We start from the raw sequence: 15,801 nt of genomic DNA, 5'->3' as shown, positions 1-15,801 counted from the left end.
CAGGAGCACCAAGGAAATGTCGGAGCTCAAGAATAGCCTCATGCAGCTGCAGCCAGGGACTCTGGGGCGCTCAGCCCGCATGGTGCTCTCGGCTGCCCATAGGGTGCCTCCAGCCAGCATAACAAGCCTAAAGAACCACCAGGCACAACCAGGCCCCAGTCGTCTGGACAGTGCAGGTAAGGCCCGTGACCTGCTCCTTACTGCCCCAACAATGTCCTTCCTCCCTGACCCACCACTGCTATACAGAAATCATTTACAAACAAGACTTCGTGGGGGAGAAAAGGCAGTTGTCAGTGTCTTGTTATCAGAAAAGAAGTCGAATATGGTAGTAACTGAAAGAGCACCTCCCCAGGAATCCGGAATATTATCTCTTCAAGCCTCGGTTCCCTTACCTTCGTGGTGAAGGAATTAAACAAAATAGCACGTAGACTTCTTGTAGTGTTAATGTTCTTCGATTGTCTTTGAAAGACAATCATGTCAGGTTGGTGATGTATAGAATTTACTAGAGACATAGGTAGGGGGATAGTGTGATTTTTATCACAAAAGAGGAAAAGGTTAAACAATTGGGGTTCTACTTTGCACGAGACATTGCCAAGCACTTTTACGAACTTTATCTATTTAATGAAAAGACAACAGACTTATGAAATAGATACTGATACCCTCATTTTACGGAAGAACTTGAGGTTCAGAGGGCTTCAAATTTCTAAGTTGCACAGCTAATAAGCAGAAGAGCCAGGTTTTGTTTGTTTGTTTTTCTGTTTTGTAAACTACCAGAGGGCACGTGAGCTCACCAAAAAGAGAGAGGGAGAAAGAGAATTCACTCACTGGGGTATGGTCATGCTGCAATCCGTTTCCTCCCATTTCTCTTTTCTAGATCCCCAGGATCTGGGGCTTGCATACACACTCACCCAAGTGTTTTTCAAGCTGCCAGGGCTAGGATTTGAACCACAATTGGCCATGTGGGATCCTGTTCCTAATGCACAGCACTTAACTACTATGCTGCAGGGTCAGGATTTGAACCCCAAAACTCTTGGGGGGTTTTGGGGTTTTTTTTGTTTGTTTGTTTTTGTTTTTGTTTTACTGTTCTAGATAGCAAGAGAGAAATTCAGTAGGGTTCTCACTGAAAAGTTAAAACAGGATGTTTCACTGTTTCCTTGGGGAAATTACAAAAAAGGAAAAGGTTTATCTGTCTTTGTAAAGGACCAAACAGGTTAGGATGATAATAAGTTATCATTTCCCTGCAAAAATAGAGGATACTGGCTATTGCTGCAAAAAGAACATGTATTGTCTCGCAGTAGGTGGTGGGTAGTTGGGGTTCTACTTTGCACGAGACATTGCCAAGCACTTTTACGAACTTTATCTATTTAATGAAAAGACAACAGACTTATGAAATAGATACTGATACCCTCATTTTACGGAAGAACTTGAGGTTCAGAGGGCTTCAAATTTCTAAGTTGCACAGCTAATAAGCAGAAGAGCCAGGTTTTGTTTGTTTGTTTTTCTGTTTTGTAAACTACCAGAGGGCACGTGAGCTCACCAAAAAGAGAGAGGGAGAAAGAGAATTCACTCACTGGGGTATGGTCATGCTGCAATCCGTTTCCTCCCATTTCTCTTTTCTAGATCCCCAGGATCTGGGGCTTGCATACACACTCACCCAAGTGTTTTTCAAGCTGCCAGGGCTAGGATTTGAACCACAATTGGCCATGTGGGATCCTGTTCCTAATGCACAGCACTTAACTACTATGCTGCAGGGTCAGGATTTGAACCCCAAAACTCTTGGGGGGTTTTGGGGTTTTTTTTGTTTGTTTGTTTTTGTTTTTGTTTTACTGTTCTAGATAGCAAGAGAGAAATTCAGTAGGGTTCTCACTGAAAAGTTAAAACAGGATGTTTCACTGTTTCCTTGGGGAAATTACAAAAAAGGAAAAGGTTTATCTGTCTTTTTAAAGGACCAAACAGGTTAGGATGATAATAAGTTATCATTTCCCTGCAAAAATAGAGGATACTGGCTATTGCTGCAAAAAGAACATGTATTGTCTCGCAGTAGGTGGTGGGTAGGGATCCTGGTGTGGCTTAGCTGGGTCCTTGGACTCTGGGCCTGTCACGAAACCTCAGTCATCTCCAGACTCTGCTGGAAGGGATCTGTTCCTAGCTCACTCGGGATAGCTGGGAGAATTCAGTTCCTCTGTCACGAGAGCCTCTGAGAGAGTGTATCACAGTATAGCCACTTGTTCCATCAGCGTGAGCAGCGAGAGGCAAGAGAGAGAGCTAGCAGGGAGGGATTGCTGGCTGCACAGAAGCTCCAGCCTTTGGTAACCTCATCACCTTAGCCATATTCATTAGGGTCAAATTACACTCTAAGGGAAGAGGTTTGGTTGAGGGGGCGGGAACCAATGGGAATCGTTTCACACACTGAGGTAGCTCATTATTTTGAGAGAAGGAGAATGGAAGAGAATAAACAAATTGGGGTACCGACCGCAGGCTGGGCACTGGAGCTATGAAAGCACTTTGATATATATTAAATGCTGTGCAGAGCGTTTCCTAAGTTCTCGTAACTAACAAATGGTAGTTAACGTTTTTTTTGTTGTTCATTAGGCAGATGTTTACTGAATATCTTTGATGTGCCAGACTCTATGCCAAGGCCAGGTATACCATGGTAAATGGTATAGCAGTTTATGGTAAATGAAATAGCAGTTCTCCTTCCTTAATGGAGAGACACATATCTGTGTCATACAAAGAAATCCGAAACTTAAAATTGTACTTTGAAGAAAAAGTGAAATACGATGACCAGATTTAAATCAGAGAATCCAAGGAAAGTGCCTTCTAACAATTAGTATTTCAGCTAAGACTTGAAGAGCAAAAATGAATTAACCAGGCAAAGAGGGTAGAAAAACGTATTTCTTTTCTGTAAGTTTATATATTTTTGGTTAGCCCATAGTCTAGAGCTAAAGAGAGCTAGGTCCCTTACGTGACTGAGTGTGGTTTGAATCCTGGCCCTGATGGCTTATAAAACATGGCAGGCATGTGTGTGTGTACCCCAAATCCCGATAACATGGAGGAATGGAGGAGACAGGATGGTGATGTGACCACACCCCACTAGGGGGTGATTTCTCCCTCTCTCTGGAAAGTGTACATACCTTCCAGCAATTTTAAAAATGTATATTTCTTTCATGGGGGGGGAAGCCCTGGAAGTATCTTGCCACACCCCAGTGTTCCTCCAGCCAGCCAGGATCCTGGGCATACCCAGTGCTCCGTTTACCTAGGATCTGAACCCAAGGCCTTCCCACATGGCTTCAGCATCATGCAGTGGTGTCTCACCACCTGCACCACCTGGGCTGGGCCAGAATATTCTTAAATAAAAGAACGTAACTGGGGCCAGCAATGGTGTGGTGCTTCAAGTGCTGAATTCCCACATGACTAACTGCAGTTCGAGCCTCAGACCTGACGGCCTGAGAATCACTCCAGGGGCGTGTGCATACATGTGCATACCCAAAAATCCCAGGAAGAGAATGGAGGAGAAGGGATTGCAGCATGGCCATCTCTCCCAGGGTGATTTCTCACTTTCCCTCACTCCCTGGTGAGTGCACATACCCTATGGCCAAAAACTAAAAAAAACTTTTAAAAGGATGTTATTGACCCACCTGCTTCTACTCCGGTGGTAAGGTGCCACTACATGCAGCTGGGGTCACATGGGAGGTCAGATTTGGATCTCAGACCAAACTAAAAAGGTGGAGCACAGTGGCACACAGTGGCCACGCCTGTGGTCCTAGCCAACTGGGCAGCCAGGGCAAAGGTTTGTGATGGCAGTACCTTGTCCAGAATACTTAAAATATCTGTCTCTTGTTCTCTCCCTCTTCCTCCCATTCTCTCATTAAAAATTAAAAAAAGATGGGGCCAGCAGATGGCATAATAGTTACATTGCTGGACTCCAACGTAGTGGACTGCAGTTCGAGTCCTGGACCAGGTGGCGTAAAACTCATGCTGAGCATGTGTTTGTGCATGCCCAAAATCCCAGGAGGAGAATGGAGAAGAAGGCATTGCAGCATGGCCATCCCTCCTGGAGGGTGATTCCCTACTTTCTGTCTGTCTGTCTATCTGTCTCTCTCTCTCTGGCGAGCACACATGTCCTATAGCAAAATTCTCTCAAAAGATGAAAAACACCAGAGAGCATCATATGTGAGGGCCCGTTTGTTAATGAACTAGATTTAATGGGCATTTCTAACACAGAGCCGAGAGCAGAGGATCAAAACTCAGAGAATGCTGTGGGCAGGACGAAGAAACGGAAAATACAGCACAAGAGGTGAGTAGACCCCTATCACCCTCGACCTTGCCCTTCTGCAGCTATTGCTCCTCCCCTACTCTTGCTTCAGAGAGGTCAGACCTCGTGTCCGAGTCTCGATCTCTGGGTCTGGACCTTATGGTAGTGGAGACAGGATATCCTGGGCCACATGTTGGTACGTTTGGCTGGTAATGGGATCCAGGATCTGAAGATGAGAATACTGCATCTCGTATTCTTCAGCAAAATTTCAATCTTTTCTACCTCAGAGGACACTCTTGACCCACAGGACATGGGAGAAAATATTTGCATATTGTATATTCAGTAAAGGGCCCGGACAGTGGTGTGGTGGTTAAGGCAGCTGGATCCCACATGCCCAGCTGTGCAGTCTGAGTTCCAGTCTGGTGGCTTGAAAAGCATGCCGAGTATATGTGCATGCATGCCCAAAATCCTAAGAGGGGAATGGAAGAGAAGGGATTGGAGTGTGGCCATCCCCCCTGGGGGTGATTTCTCACTTTCCCTCTCTATTTCTCTTTCTGGTAAGTGCACATGCCCTATAGCAATTAGATAGATAGATAGATAGATAGATATAGAGAAATTCAGTAAAGTAGTTATATCTAAAATATATAAGGAACTCATACACGTCAACAATAAAAGGATAACCTCATTTTGAAAATGGAAAAGGAATAGACTTTTCTTCAAAAAAGATATGCAGGTGGGGAACCAGCAGTTAGTGTAATGGCTATGTCGCTGGACTCCCACGTAGTCGACTGCGGTTTGCGTCCTGGACCCAGTGACTTAAAACACCGGGCATGTGTGCGTGCATACCCAAGATCCCGAGAGGAGAATAGAGGAGAAGGGACTGCGGCATGACCATCCCCCTGGGGGGTGATTTCTCACTTTCTGTCTCTCTGTCTCTCTCTGTCTGTCTGGCGAGCGCACGCGCCCTATAGTGAAAAAAAACTCTCCAAAAAAAAAAAAAGATATGCAGGTGGTCAGTGAATACATGAAAAAATGCTCAACATCATTAACCATCATTGAAATGGAAACCGAAGCCACAGTGATCACTTCACACCCACTAGTAGGGCTATAATAGAAAAGATACTCACCGGGCCTGCAGGGACCAGCAGATGGCTGAATTCCCACTGTGGTTTGAGTCCTGGACCCCTCAACTTAAAACTCATGCTGGGCGCAAGTGCATGTGTGACCAAAATTCCAAGAGGAGAACGGAGAAGGGATGCGGTGTGGCTGTCCCCTCTGGGGGGATGATTTCTCGCTTTATGTTTCTCTGTCTCTCTCTGTCTCTCCGGCGAGTGCATGCATCCAATAGCAAAAATCCCTCTTAAAAGACAATCACAAGTAGTGGCAAAGATAGGGAAGAACTAGAACTTTCATATATCGATATAAAATGGTGCAGCTACTTTGGAAAACGGTTTGGTGGGTCCTCAAAAGGTTAAATATAGTTACCTTATGACCCAGCAATTCCCTTTTTTAAAAATTTTTGCCAAAGGACACGTGTGCTCACTAAAAAGAAACAGAGCAAAACAGACAAGTTTAGAGACAGAAAGTAGGTGAGTGGTAGTCGGGTCGATGCGGTGGGAGGGACAGGGAACGATTTCTAATGGGTTTGAGTTTCCCTTTAGAGTGATAAAAATGCTCCTGAATTAGGTAGTTGTGTTATACAACCTTTTTCAAATACTAAAACCATTGAATATACAGTTTCATAGGGTGAATTTTGTGGTATGTGCACTATGTCTCAATTAAAAGTCGAAAGGTGAAATGAGTTCCCTGGGGACCAGCAGATGGCATAATGGCTATGTTGCTAGACTCCCACATAGTAGACCGCAGTTCAAGTCCCAAACCACCAGCTTAAAATTCACGCTAGGCGTGTGCGTGCGTGCCCAAGATCCCAAGAGGAAAATGGAGGAGAAGGGATTGCAGTATAGCCATCCCCTGGGAGTGATTTCTAGCATTCTTTCTTTTTCTCCAGCAAGTGCACATGCCCTATAGCAAAAAAACCTCTCTAAATAATAAATAAATAAATAAATAAATAAATAAATAAATAAGTTCCCCAAGTTTGGAACAGCCCCTGTAGCCTAGGGTTAAGGAAGCTGGATTCTTTGTTTTTGGAGAAGTTTTAGCCATAGGGTGTGTGTGCTCACCAGAAAGAGAGTGAGTGAGAAATCACCCCCCAAGGGGGATGGCCACGCCACAATCCCTTCTCCTCCATTCTCCTCTGAGGATTCTGGGCACACACACACATGTGCCTGGTGTGAGTTTAAGCTACCGGGTCCAGGATTGAACTGCGGTCAACTGCATGGGAGTCCAGCGACATAACCATTATGCCAACTGCTGGTCCCGTTAGGGAGCTGGATTCTATGTGGCTGACTATGGTATATCAAGTGGGATCCTACGCGGCTGACTGTGGTATATCAGCCCAGGGTTTCTAGGTCTACATCCACTATTTTACATCCTTTTCGCTCTCATTCTAGGCTCCTTCAACCCTGAGGCCTCCTGGTAATGACTGGTCTTAACTGTTCTTTCTCACAGGCCTCCCTCCAAGTCTAGTTCTCTGCCAGACAGGGGGAAAGCAGCGAGGGCAGGGCAGAGAGAACGGCGGCAACCCCAGACCCAGAGCACTGCTGTCCAGGACAGTGGGCAGTGCCCCATTTGTGCAGGTAAGGTGGCTGGGCACAGGACTGTGTGACAGCTGGGCCTCCACTGAGGGAGGCACAGGCCATCTGGAGCGCTGCCAAGGATCGCTCATATTTAGACGTTTAGCCTGTGCCGTCCCCGCAGCTCCCAGGGTTGTAATGTACTTGGGATCACGTGTAATTCAGCACAGGTCTGTGTCAAGCACCTGCTCATGCTGCGTGGGCTAGGAACTTTAAAAACAAGGGCCAGCAGGCAGCTTGGCGGTTAAGGCACTGGACTCCCACATGGCCAACTGCAGTTTATGCTCTGGACCCGGTGACTTGAAAATCACACCTGGTACATGTGCTTGCATGCCCAAAATCCCCAGAGGAGAATGGAGGACAACGGATTGTGGCATGGCCATTCCCCCTGGGAGGGTGATTTCTTACTTTCCCTCTTTCTGCCTCTCTCTAGTGAATGCATGCACCCACTGGCAAAAAACTAAAAAAGAAGAAAAAACTGTTGGGCTCTGTGCATGGCTTTTTCATAAAATGCATATTCCATGAACTTTTCAAAAATGCTGTCATAGGAAATGAACAGAGAGGGCCTAGAATTTTCTTCATAGCTTTCTACTTCGTGTCCAAATTCTACTTACTTTCCAGTGGTACTTCTCTGATCTTCCCAGATCATCTCGCCCCTCAGCTCCTGCAGCCTTCTCTGATCTCTGGGGGCTTCTTCTCCCCCCATCTGACTTTACCGTGAGACTGCATTCCATCAGAACCGCCGGCATGGCCTCTCTCAGGTCCGAGCACGCTGTCAGGCACACAGTAAACAATAATGTTTGATGGCTACATGACTGTGTCTCTGAGGTGTGACTTATTCAACCAGGTTACCTTTCCTACAAAAAACAACTGCACTTCAGCAGCCGATGTGCCCTTCAGGCTGCGTGGGCAGCCTCCTGCCAGGTGGTGGACCCCATTTCCTACAAAAAACAACTGCACTTCAGCAGCTGATGTGCCCTTCAGGCTGTGTGGGCAGCCTCCTGCCAGGTGGCGGACCCCGTGTTGTTTCCCTCCTTCTGTCCCCCTTAGGCTCCTTCAGTGCTGAGATCCTTCCCCTGCACGCTGCCACGTGTGGAGAGCCCTCCCCACCACAGTCAGCCTCTTCCTCCTCCTCGCCATCTTCATCTCCATCTGTGCTGTGGGTGTCCTCCCCGGAGAGCTCACCAACCCGTTCCTGCATCCAGTGCCCCATCTGCCAGCTGCAGTTCTCAGCGAGAGAAGTGGAAGAGCACGCCAGCGTGTGTGGGGAGGCCCCTCGGGCCTGAACCAGGAGTTCTGTGGGGTTGGCCTCTCCTCTACCCTGACTAAGACTGGGCAGTGGATCTCTAGACAGCTGAGACAGCCACGCCTCCCTCTCCTCTCCCCTCCACACATTCCTTCGGGACTCTGCCTGAGGGTACCTCTGTGCCCAACCTGCTGCCCTTGCCCAGTTGTCAAGGCTTCTGTCACCATGGCACCCAATTCTCCTAAGGAAGTTTCATCTTTTTCCCCCTTGGAACTTGAAGGGTAGAATTGGTGATCTCTCTAGGGCTTTGGACACTTTGTAGAACATCTTCTGCTTGGTGAGTGGTGTGTATCTTCATGCCCGTTTCCCTGAAAGGAAACCTGAGGCCCCGTGAAAAGAACAACACAAATCCTACTGTGTATACTGGAAAGGCAAGAGTGGGTTTTAAGCATAAACTGACTCCCAGCACCCCATGACCATAACTCTCAGTGTCCTTTGTGGGTTCCTGTCCCAGGTAGTGATGCTGTTGTGCGATTTGAAGCACTTATTTATCTTGGGCCCAGAGTGAGCCCTCAGTAACTGGGAGGGAAAATCCCTCGCCCTCCTGCTCATGGAGCTACTGCAGGGACCAGGTGGGCTCGTGACCAAGGTATGTTTCTGGGTGAGATATGTGGGGCCTCAGGCGACCCCCATTTTCCATCCATACACTGAGGTAGACCAGCTCTCTAAGGTCCTCTGGAACTGTGACAGGCTAAATTCTAGCCCCCCTTCTCCAAGCAACTCCACCCTCTCCCCCCATCCCAGATGGTTTCATCATGTGACACTCACACCAGCTCTCCTGTCCCCAGGGTGCAGGGCAGAGGGGTAGCAGCTGGTCCTGCAGAGGCAGGGCCTGGGGCGGGGTCTGGACAGGTAGGACAGGGCACAGGCACAGCAGGGCAGCAGCCAGCAGGACTCCAGCCTTCAGTCCCTGCCAGCATAGGTGGGTGCCATGGACCCCCTCACGGTAAGTGGCCTCCCCTGCCTTCCCTAATCTTGACTCCATTTCTGGTCATGAGTAAAGTGATTGATTGACCTTGAGAAGCAGCAGAGTCCTCCTTCCTGCTGGGTGGGTGGTGGACATCGCAGTGGGGAGGAGGAGAGGTCCTTGGAGCCCTGGGCCTGGGCGGGTAGAAAAGGACAAGGCAGTGCCCATGGGGAGAAGGGCCCCCAGGGCAGGAGGGGGCACAGCAAGGGGATTGGTGGGGGGGAGCAGGGCAAGGTCCTGCTAGGAGCGCTGGTCGGAACTGAGGGGCTTGGGAGGGGTTGGCTCAGAGATCCCCCCCTGTGCAGACATGCCTGGGCCTGCCAGACAAGGGCTCTGGGACTTTTCCAGGGTGAACAGCTGGAGACGGCATCAACAAGGCAGGAACTGGGTCCTGGGGATCCTGGCGTGGCCTGTGGGGTATGCCCCTCTGCAGCCGCACCCCCCTTCTCAGGATGCCCACATTTGGCCCCTCTCATGGGGGCTCCCATGAGGGTGGGAGCTGTGCAGAGGAAGGGGTCCCTACACAGACTCAGGCCGGCACTTTCCTAATCTGCACGATAAAATGGTGAAGACGATTTGCCAGCATGTGATCGGGACAAGTGGGACTAAGGACTGGAGGGAGGCCTCGAAACAAAGGGGGCTGAAAACTCTGGTCCCCCTCTGCACCCCTTCATCCAGCCACAGCCTAACTGGACGGAGATCGTGAACAAGAAGCTCAAGTTCCCGCCCCCGCTGCTGGGTGCCATCCAGGAGGGCCGCCTGGGGCTGGTGCAGCAGCTGCTGGAGACTGGGGTAGAGCCCACAGGTGCCGGACCCGGCGGGCCACTGCGGAACGTGGAGGAAGCTGAGGACCGCTCCTGGAGGGAGGCGCTCAACCTGGCCATCCGCCTGGGCCACGAGGCCATCACCGACGTGCTGTTGGCCAATGTCAAGTTTGACTTCCGGCAGATCCACGAAGCGCTGCTAGTGGCGGTGGACACGAACCAGCCCACGGTAGTGCGCCGCCTGCTGGCCCGGCTGGAGCGGGAGAAGGGCCGCAAGGTGGACACTCGGTCTTTCTCGCTGGCGTTCTTCGACTCGTCGATCGATGGCTCCCGCTTTGCACCCGGCGTCACCCCGCTCACCCTGGCCTGCCAGAAGGACCTGTACGAGATCGCGCAGCTGCTCATGGACCAAGGTCACACTATCGCCCGGCCCCACCCGGTCTCCTGCGCCTGCCTGGAGTGCAGCAACGCCCGGCGCTATGACCTGCTCAAGTTCTCCCTGTCCCGCATCAACACCTACCGCGGCATCGCCAGCAGGGCCCACCTCTCTCTGGCCAGTGAGGACGCCATGCTGGCAGCCTTCCAGCTCAGCAGAGAGCTCAGGCGCCTTGCACGCAAGGAGCCAGAGTTTAAGGTTGGCTCCTCACACACCCCTGCCCTCCATTACACCCTCCAGAGCCTGGTGGGGCCTGGGGTGGGTATTTAGGGAAATGGGAAGCAAGAGGAAAAGGGTGGGCCTGCTCTGTTCTAGGGAAGTCTCCATTGTGATAGGGAGTCAACAAAATCCCACTCAAGGGTACCTCATTTGAATGGCAGAGGGCAGTCGCCTTCCCGCCTCACCTTACCTGGGCAGCAGCCTCCGCCACAGGGATGCCCTGGGTCTGTCTGAGGGAGAAGAGAGAACATACATGACAGGCAGAAAGACAGCCAGACAGACCCCCGATGACATTCGGGGAAATAGGTCTCTCCTGAGCACCTGCTTCTTACAGCAAGGGCACTGTGTGTTGGGGGCTGGCAACTTTGGGCTCACAGCAGGGAGAGGGATGAGTAGATTTGTGATCACAGCAGGGAGACGGATGAGCCAGGATGAAACACTCCCAAGACACTCAGTTCCATTCAATGGCTCTGGTGCTGGCCTGGCCGAGCTACAGCTGCCGTGTGTGGTGGGCAGTTCCCTGCAAGTGAAGAGGAGTCTGGGTGGCTCTGAGGCAGGGCCATAGCCAGCAAAGGGTCTCAGGTAGAAGGGCATGTAGTGGGGACCAGCAGTTAGCATAATGGCTATGTCGCTTGACTGCCACGTAGTTGACCGTGGTTCAAGTCCCGGACCCGGCAGCTTAAACTCACGCCGGGCACATGTGCGTGTGCGCCCAAGATCCTAAGAGGGGAATGGAGGAGAAGGGATTGCGGTGTGGCCATCCCCTCTGGGGGATGATTTCTCGCTTTCTGTCTCTCTCTGTCTTTCTGGCGAGCGCACACGCCCTATAGCAAAAACCTCTCCAAAAAAAGGACACGTGGTGATGAGTGTGGGCAGACCCTCTGCAGGACTGAGAAGGCAGAGGCAGAGCCCAGAGGCAGGGACTGGCCCGGAGCCTTGAAAAACACCAGTCCGGTTTGTCCATCACATGTCCACTGCCATCTGCCGTGTGCCAAGCCGAATTTGGTCCCCATTCTCAAGTTTACCGTTTGGGAGGGCTCAAGGATATTACAACCCAGGCCCAAGGCATGACGTGGCCTGCGCGGCAAACCGGGGAGTCACTAAGCTGCCCCCACCTGGAGTTGTAGAAGACAGGTGAGCCAAAAGCCCCTGCACAGCTAGGGGAGGGCGGTCCTTCCTGAAGGCCCGGCCCTCTGCTCTTGCAGCAGCCCAGGGAGAGAAGCAGCGAGAATTGTCCCCATGCCACAGACAGGGAGGCTGAGGCTGCGGGAGAAGTCCTTACCCAGGGTGACACCAGCTGAGGGACAGTGCTGGGACCAGACTGAGCCTCTTGAAAACCCAGCCTGGGTTCTCTGAGGTCAGGGCTCCAAGGATAGGACGGGTAAAGCCTCGTTCATTCCCGCGTGTCCCACAACTGCCAGCACAAGCTCTCTTGCAAACTAGGGACTCAGAAAAGTTAATCCAGTGAGCACATGACAGGAAATAGACTTTAGAAAAGAGGCACAAGAGGAACCAGCAGGTGATGTAATGGTTACGTCGCTGGGTTCCCACATGGCTGACCATGGTTCAAGTCCCAGACCCAGAGACTTGAAAATCATGCCAGGGTTGTATCCATGCATGCCTAAAATCCCAAGAGGAGAATGGAGAAGGGACTGCGGTGTGGCCATTCCCCCTGGGGGGTGATTTCTCGCTTTCTGCCTCTGCCTCTGTCTCTGTCTCTCTGGCAAGCACACGTGCCCTATAGCAAAAATCTTTCTCTTCAAAAATATAAATACATAAATAAAAGAAGCACAAGGTGTGGTGGGGGGGGTTGGATAAGTGGAGAGAGCACCAGATAAGCCCGGGTGACATAGGAGGGACCTCATCACAAGGACAGGAGAGGTGGCAGAGAAGAAATCAACGACCCAGGGACACTATATATAAGAAGTGATGGCCCAAGGACAGGGCACCGTGGGTGGGCCCATTGTTTGCGGGGAGGGTGGGGTGGGGGCAGGCTGACTAAATGGGGCTGGGCCCACTGGGTGGTGGGCATACCCAGACCTGCTTCCTTACAGCCCGAGTACATTGCCCTGGAGTCGCTGAGCCAGGACTATGGCTTTGAGCTGCTGGGCATGTGCCGGAACCAGAGTGAGGTCACCGCAGTGCTCAACGACCTGGGCGAGGACAGCGAGACTGAGCCCGAGGCTGAGGGCCTGGGCCAGGCCTTTGAGGAGGGAATCCCCAACCTGGCGAGGCTTCGGCTGGCTGTCAACTACAACCAAAAGCGGGTCAGCCGGGCCCTACCTCTCCCCCTCCCTGCCCTGCTCCCTTGCCCTGCCAACTTTAGGTTACCCCACTGCGGCCCTAAGCAACTCCCTTCCTCCCCTCAAGACCCTCTTAGACCTCGATTCTGACCACCCTACGCCCAGGCCCATGTTCCTGTGGGTCCCCAACCTTCCCTCCTTACCAGCAACCTAAGCTCTCCTCAGCCCCTGGAAGACCCATTACCCACCAAGATTCGACCTCCAGGCCAGGACATCTGGGTCTTCAACCCAGCCTGGCCTCTGGCGTGCTGGGTACCTCTGGGCCAGACTTTGCTGTTAGACTTCAGCACCTCACTCCACACAGCAAGATTAGACTAGATCTCTCAGAGCTTAAACAAGTGATTCAATTATTTCCTGTCTCATTAAACACTCCCTCCAAGCTGAAGGCAGGCCAGCCTTTCTAGCCCTCTGCCTCCCTCCTGGCACCGCCTCCGCTCACGCCCACCTCTGCTTAGTTTGTAGCGCACCCCATCTGCCAGCAAGTCCTGTCCTCCATCTGGTGCGGGAACCTGGCGGGTTGGCGGGGAAGCACCACCATCTGGAAGCTCTTCGTCGCCTTCCTCATCTTCCTCACCATGCCCTTCCTCTGCCTCGGCTACTGGCTGGCGCCCAAGTCCCGGGTACTAAGAATAACAATGATGATGGTCACTCGTGGAGCCAGGCCACGGCTGGGCACTTTGTGAATGAATGTTCCCACTGAGTAACTTGAAGTAGCTCAGGAAGGTGGGGTTCCACTCCTGTACAGAAGGGAAGCTGAGGCACAGGGAATGGATATGTTCTTTTTGTCAAGGATTCAGGGTAAACCGGTCAGGAATGAAAACCTAAACCCAACTGACAACTGTGGTCTCCTCAAGAGAATATGTAGTCTGTAGTCTATGAATTCTTTGGCATCCCTTCATTCAACAAATACTTCCTCAAGACCCTGTCATGAGCCAGGCATTGTGACACCATGAGGATATAAGAAAGAACAGGTCAGGTCCAGCAGATGGTGTATGTTGCTGGACTCCCACATGGCAGACTGTGTGGTTCGAGTCCCGGACCTGGTGACTTGAAAGTCATGCTAGGCATGTTTATATGTGTGCCCCAAATCCCAGGAGGAGAATGGAGGAGTAAGGATTGTGATATGGCCACCAGGTGATTTCTCACGTTCTGTCTCCCTTGTTCCACCGAGCGCACCCACCCAACATGGTTTGAGTCCCAGACCTGGAGGGTTGCTTTCCTACTTTCCCTTTCTGTCTTTCTGTCTCTCTCTTCCATGAGTGCACACATCCTCTGGCAGCTAAAAAACAAAAACAAAATTTAAAAAAAAAGTATAGGGCCATCTATCTAGAACATCAGAATGTCTGAATAAGTGAATGAATGAAATCAGAAAAATGGAGTCCACCTGGGCCAAGCAGTCCAGAAGGGTTCCCAGGAGAGGGAGGCTGACCAGGACTCAAAGCCATGCTTTCGCTCCCTCACTCCCCCAAGCTGGGCCGCCTGCTGAAGATCCCGGTGCTGAAGTTCCTGCTGCACTCCGCCTCCTACCTGTGGTTCCTCATCTTCCTGCTGGGGGAGTCTCTGGCCATGGAGATGCAGCTGAGCACCTTCCGCGGCCGCAGCCAGAGTGTCTGGGAGACTTCGCTGCACATGGTTTGGGTCACAGGTACCCATGGGGGATCCTGATTTGGGCGGTCCCTACTCACTATTCTTCATGATAAGCATCCCAGAGGGGGATCCAGCTTCTGTAGAAGCTTCCAAGACACATATCCAGAAATCTCTGGGCTCTAGTATGCAGAGGGGCCCTTTTCCATTCACCCTTAATCAGGGCACCTACCCCAGGGGTCAATTTCTTGAGTGAGCACCCCATTCCTCCCTCTCCCCTCACCCGTCACTACCCACTGTGGAAGTTTCTGGCCTCTCACAAGTGAGGCACTGGTCCAGGTGCTGAGTGGGAAGTCACCCTGGTGTAATGGGAGCCCACAAGTCCCAGCAAGCTCTCTTAGAGGTCATGGAAGGGAATGGCATACAGAGCAAATTTAAATGCTCAAGTCGCCAGTTCATTAGCCCTGTAAGTGGTGCAGTTACAATGGTGTTGGTATGAGGACCAGAGGTGAAGTTCGAGCACGCAGGTACACCAGGCAGAAGGTGCCCAGGCCCAACATCTGACCTGCAAGGGATATGCAGTGGCAAGTAATGTGGTCACAGCTGCAGCTCACCAATCAGCCGATGAGCAGCTACGAATGTTTGGTGCATTCTTAGCACAGGAGGTTATAGAGCCGGCATGGGTGTCGTAGGGGGTAGCTGATGAATACTGAGATCCTCGTGGGCCTGGTACATGCCATGAATCATGAACTGTTAGTGACCGTGTGTCTCTTTCTATGTACACTCACATATCCTCTGCTTTATCTGCTCAACACGTCACCCAGGTAACTCACCTGTCTGTGCCGAACATGTAAGTTTCACCCAGACTCTCAGTTTTCTCCTTCTACAGCAGAAGCAAGTATTCTGAATCAATTCAGCCAATGCAGTTTCCGAGAATCCACACAGCACCCCAGCTTGCGGCTGGTTGGCTCAGTGGGCAGGACTAGCGGCCCCTTTCTCGGCCGTCTCCTCTCATTTCACTCTAGCTGAGTTAGCAAACTCCCATGCCACCAGTATGTCAAGCCTACTATCCGGCCCTGTATCGAGCCAGGTGTGTTCACCTGTGACTGCAATAAATGTTTGGTCATGCCCCACTATGAGCAGTGAAGCCTGGGGATACACAGATAAGTGAAATACGGTTCTTTCTGTCCATTCAGCACAAATTTACTGAGCATAACACCCCCAACACACACACACACACACACACACACACACACACGGTGCATACGCGATGG

General features: G+C 51.2%; 1 protein-coding gene across 1 annotated transcript in view; it reads left to right on the top strand.

Moving 5' to 3' along the window:
- Nucleotides 1-15,801, top strand: part of XNDC1N (XRCC1 N-terminal domain containing 1, N-terminal like) — a 35,713-nt gene that overhangs the window by 9,898 nt on the left and 10,014 nt on the right. Inside the window, exons 6-14 of the mRNA XM_006141131.2 lie at nucleotides 4-176; nucleotides 4,225-4,297; nucleotides 6,824-6,951; nucleotides 7,999-8,228; nucleotides 9,177-9,200; nucleotides 9,900-10,619; nucleotides 12,695-12,907; nucleotides 13,399-13,563; nucleotides 14,414-14,588. Of these exons, the coding sequence (XP_006141193.2) occupies nucleotides 4-176; nucleotides 4,225-4,297; nucleotides 6,824-6,951; nucleotides 7,999-8,228; nucleotides 9,177-9,200; nucleotides 9,900-10,619; nucleotides 12,695-12,907; nucleotides 13,399-13,563; nucleotides 14,414-14,588 (1,901 nt within the window). The remainder of the gene's footprint in view (nucleotides 1-3; nucleotides 177-4,224; nucleotides 4,298-6,823; nucleotides 6,952-7,998; nucleotides 8,229-9,176; nucleotides 9,201-9,899; nucleotides 10,620-12,694; nucleotides 12,908-13,398; nucleotides 13,564-14,413; nucleotides 14,589-15,801) is intronic.

This window comes from Tupaia chinensis, unplaced genomic scaffold (assembly GCF_000334495.1).
Source record: "Tupaia chinensis unplaced genomic scaffold, TupChi_1.0 Scaffold000047_1, whole genome shotgun sequence".
Classification (NCBI taxonomy): Eukaryota; Metazoa; Chordata; class Mammalia; order Scandentia; family Tupaiidae; genus Tupaia; species Tupaia belangeri.
Note: the sequence above shows the minus strand (reverse complement) of the source record. Positions and strands in the feature narration are given on the sequence as shown.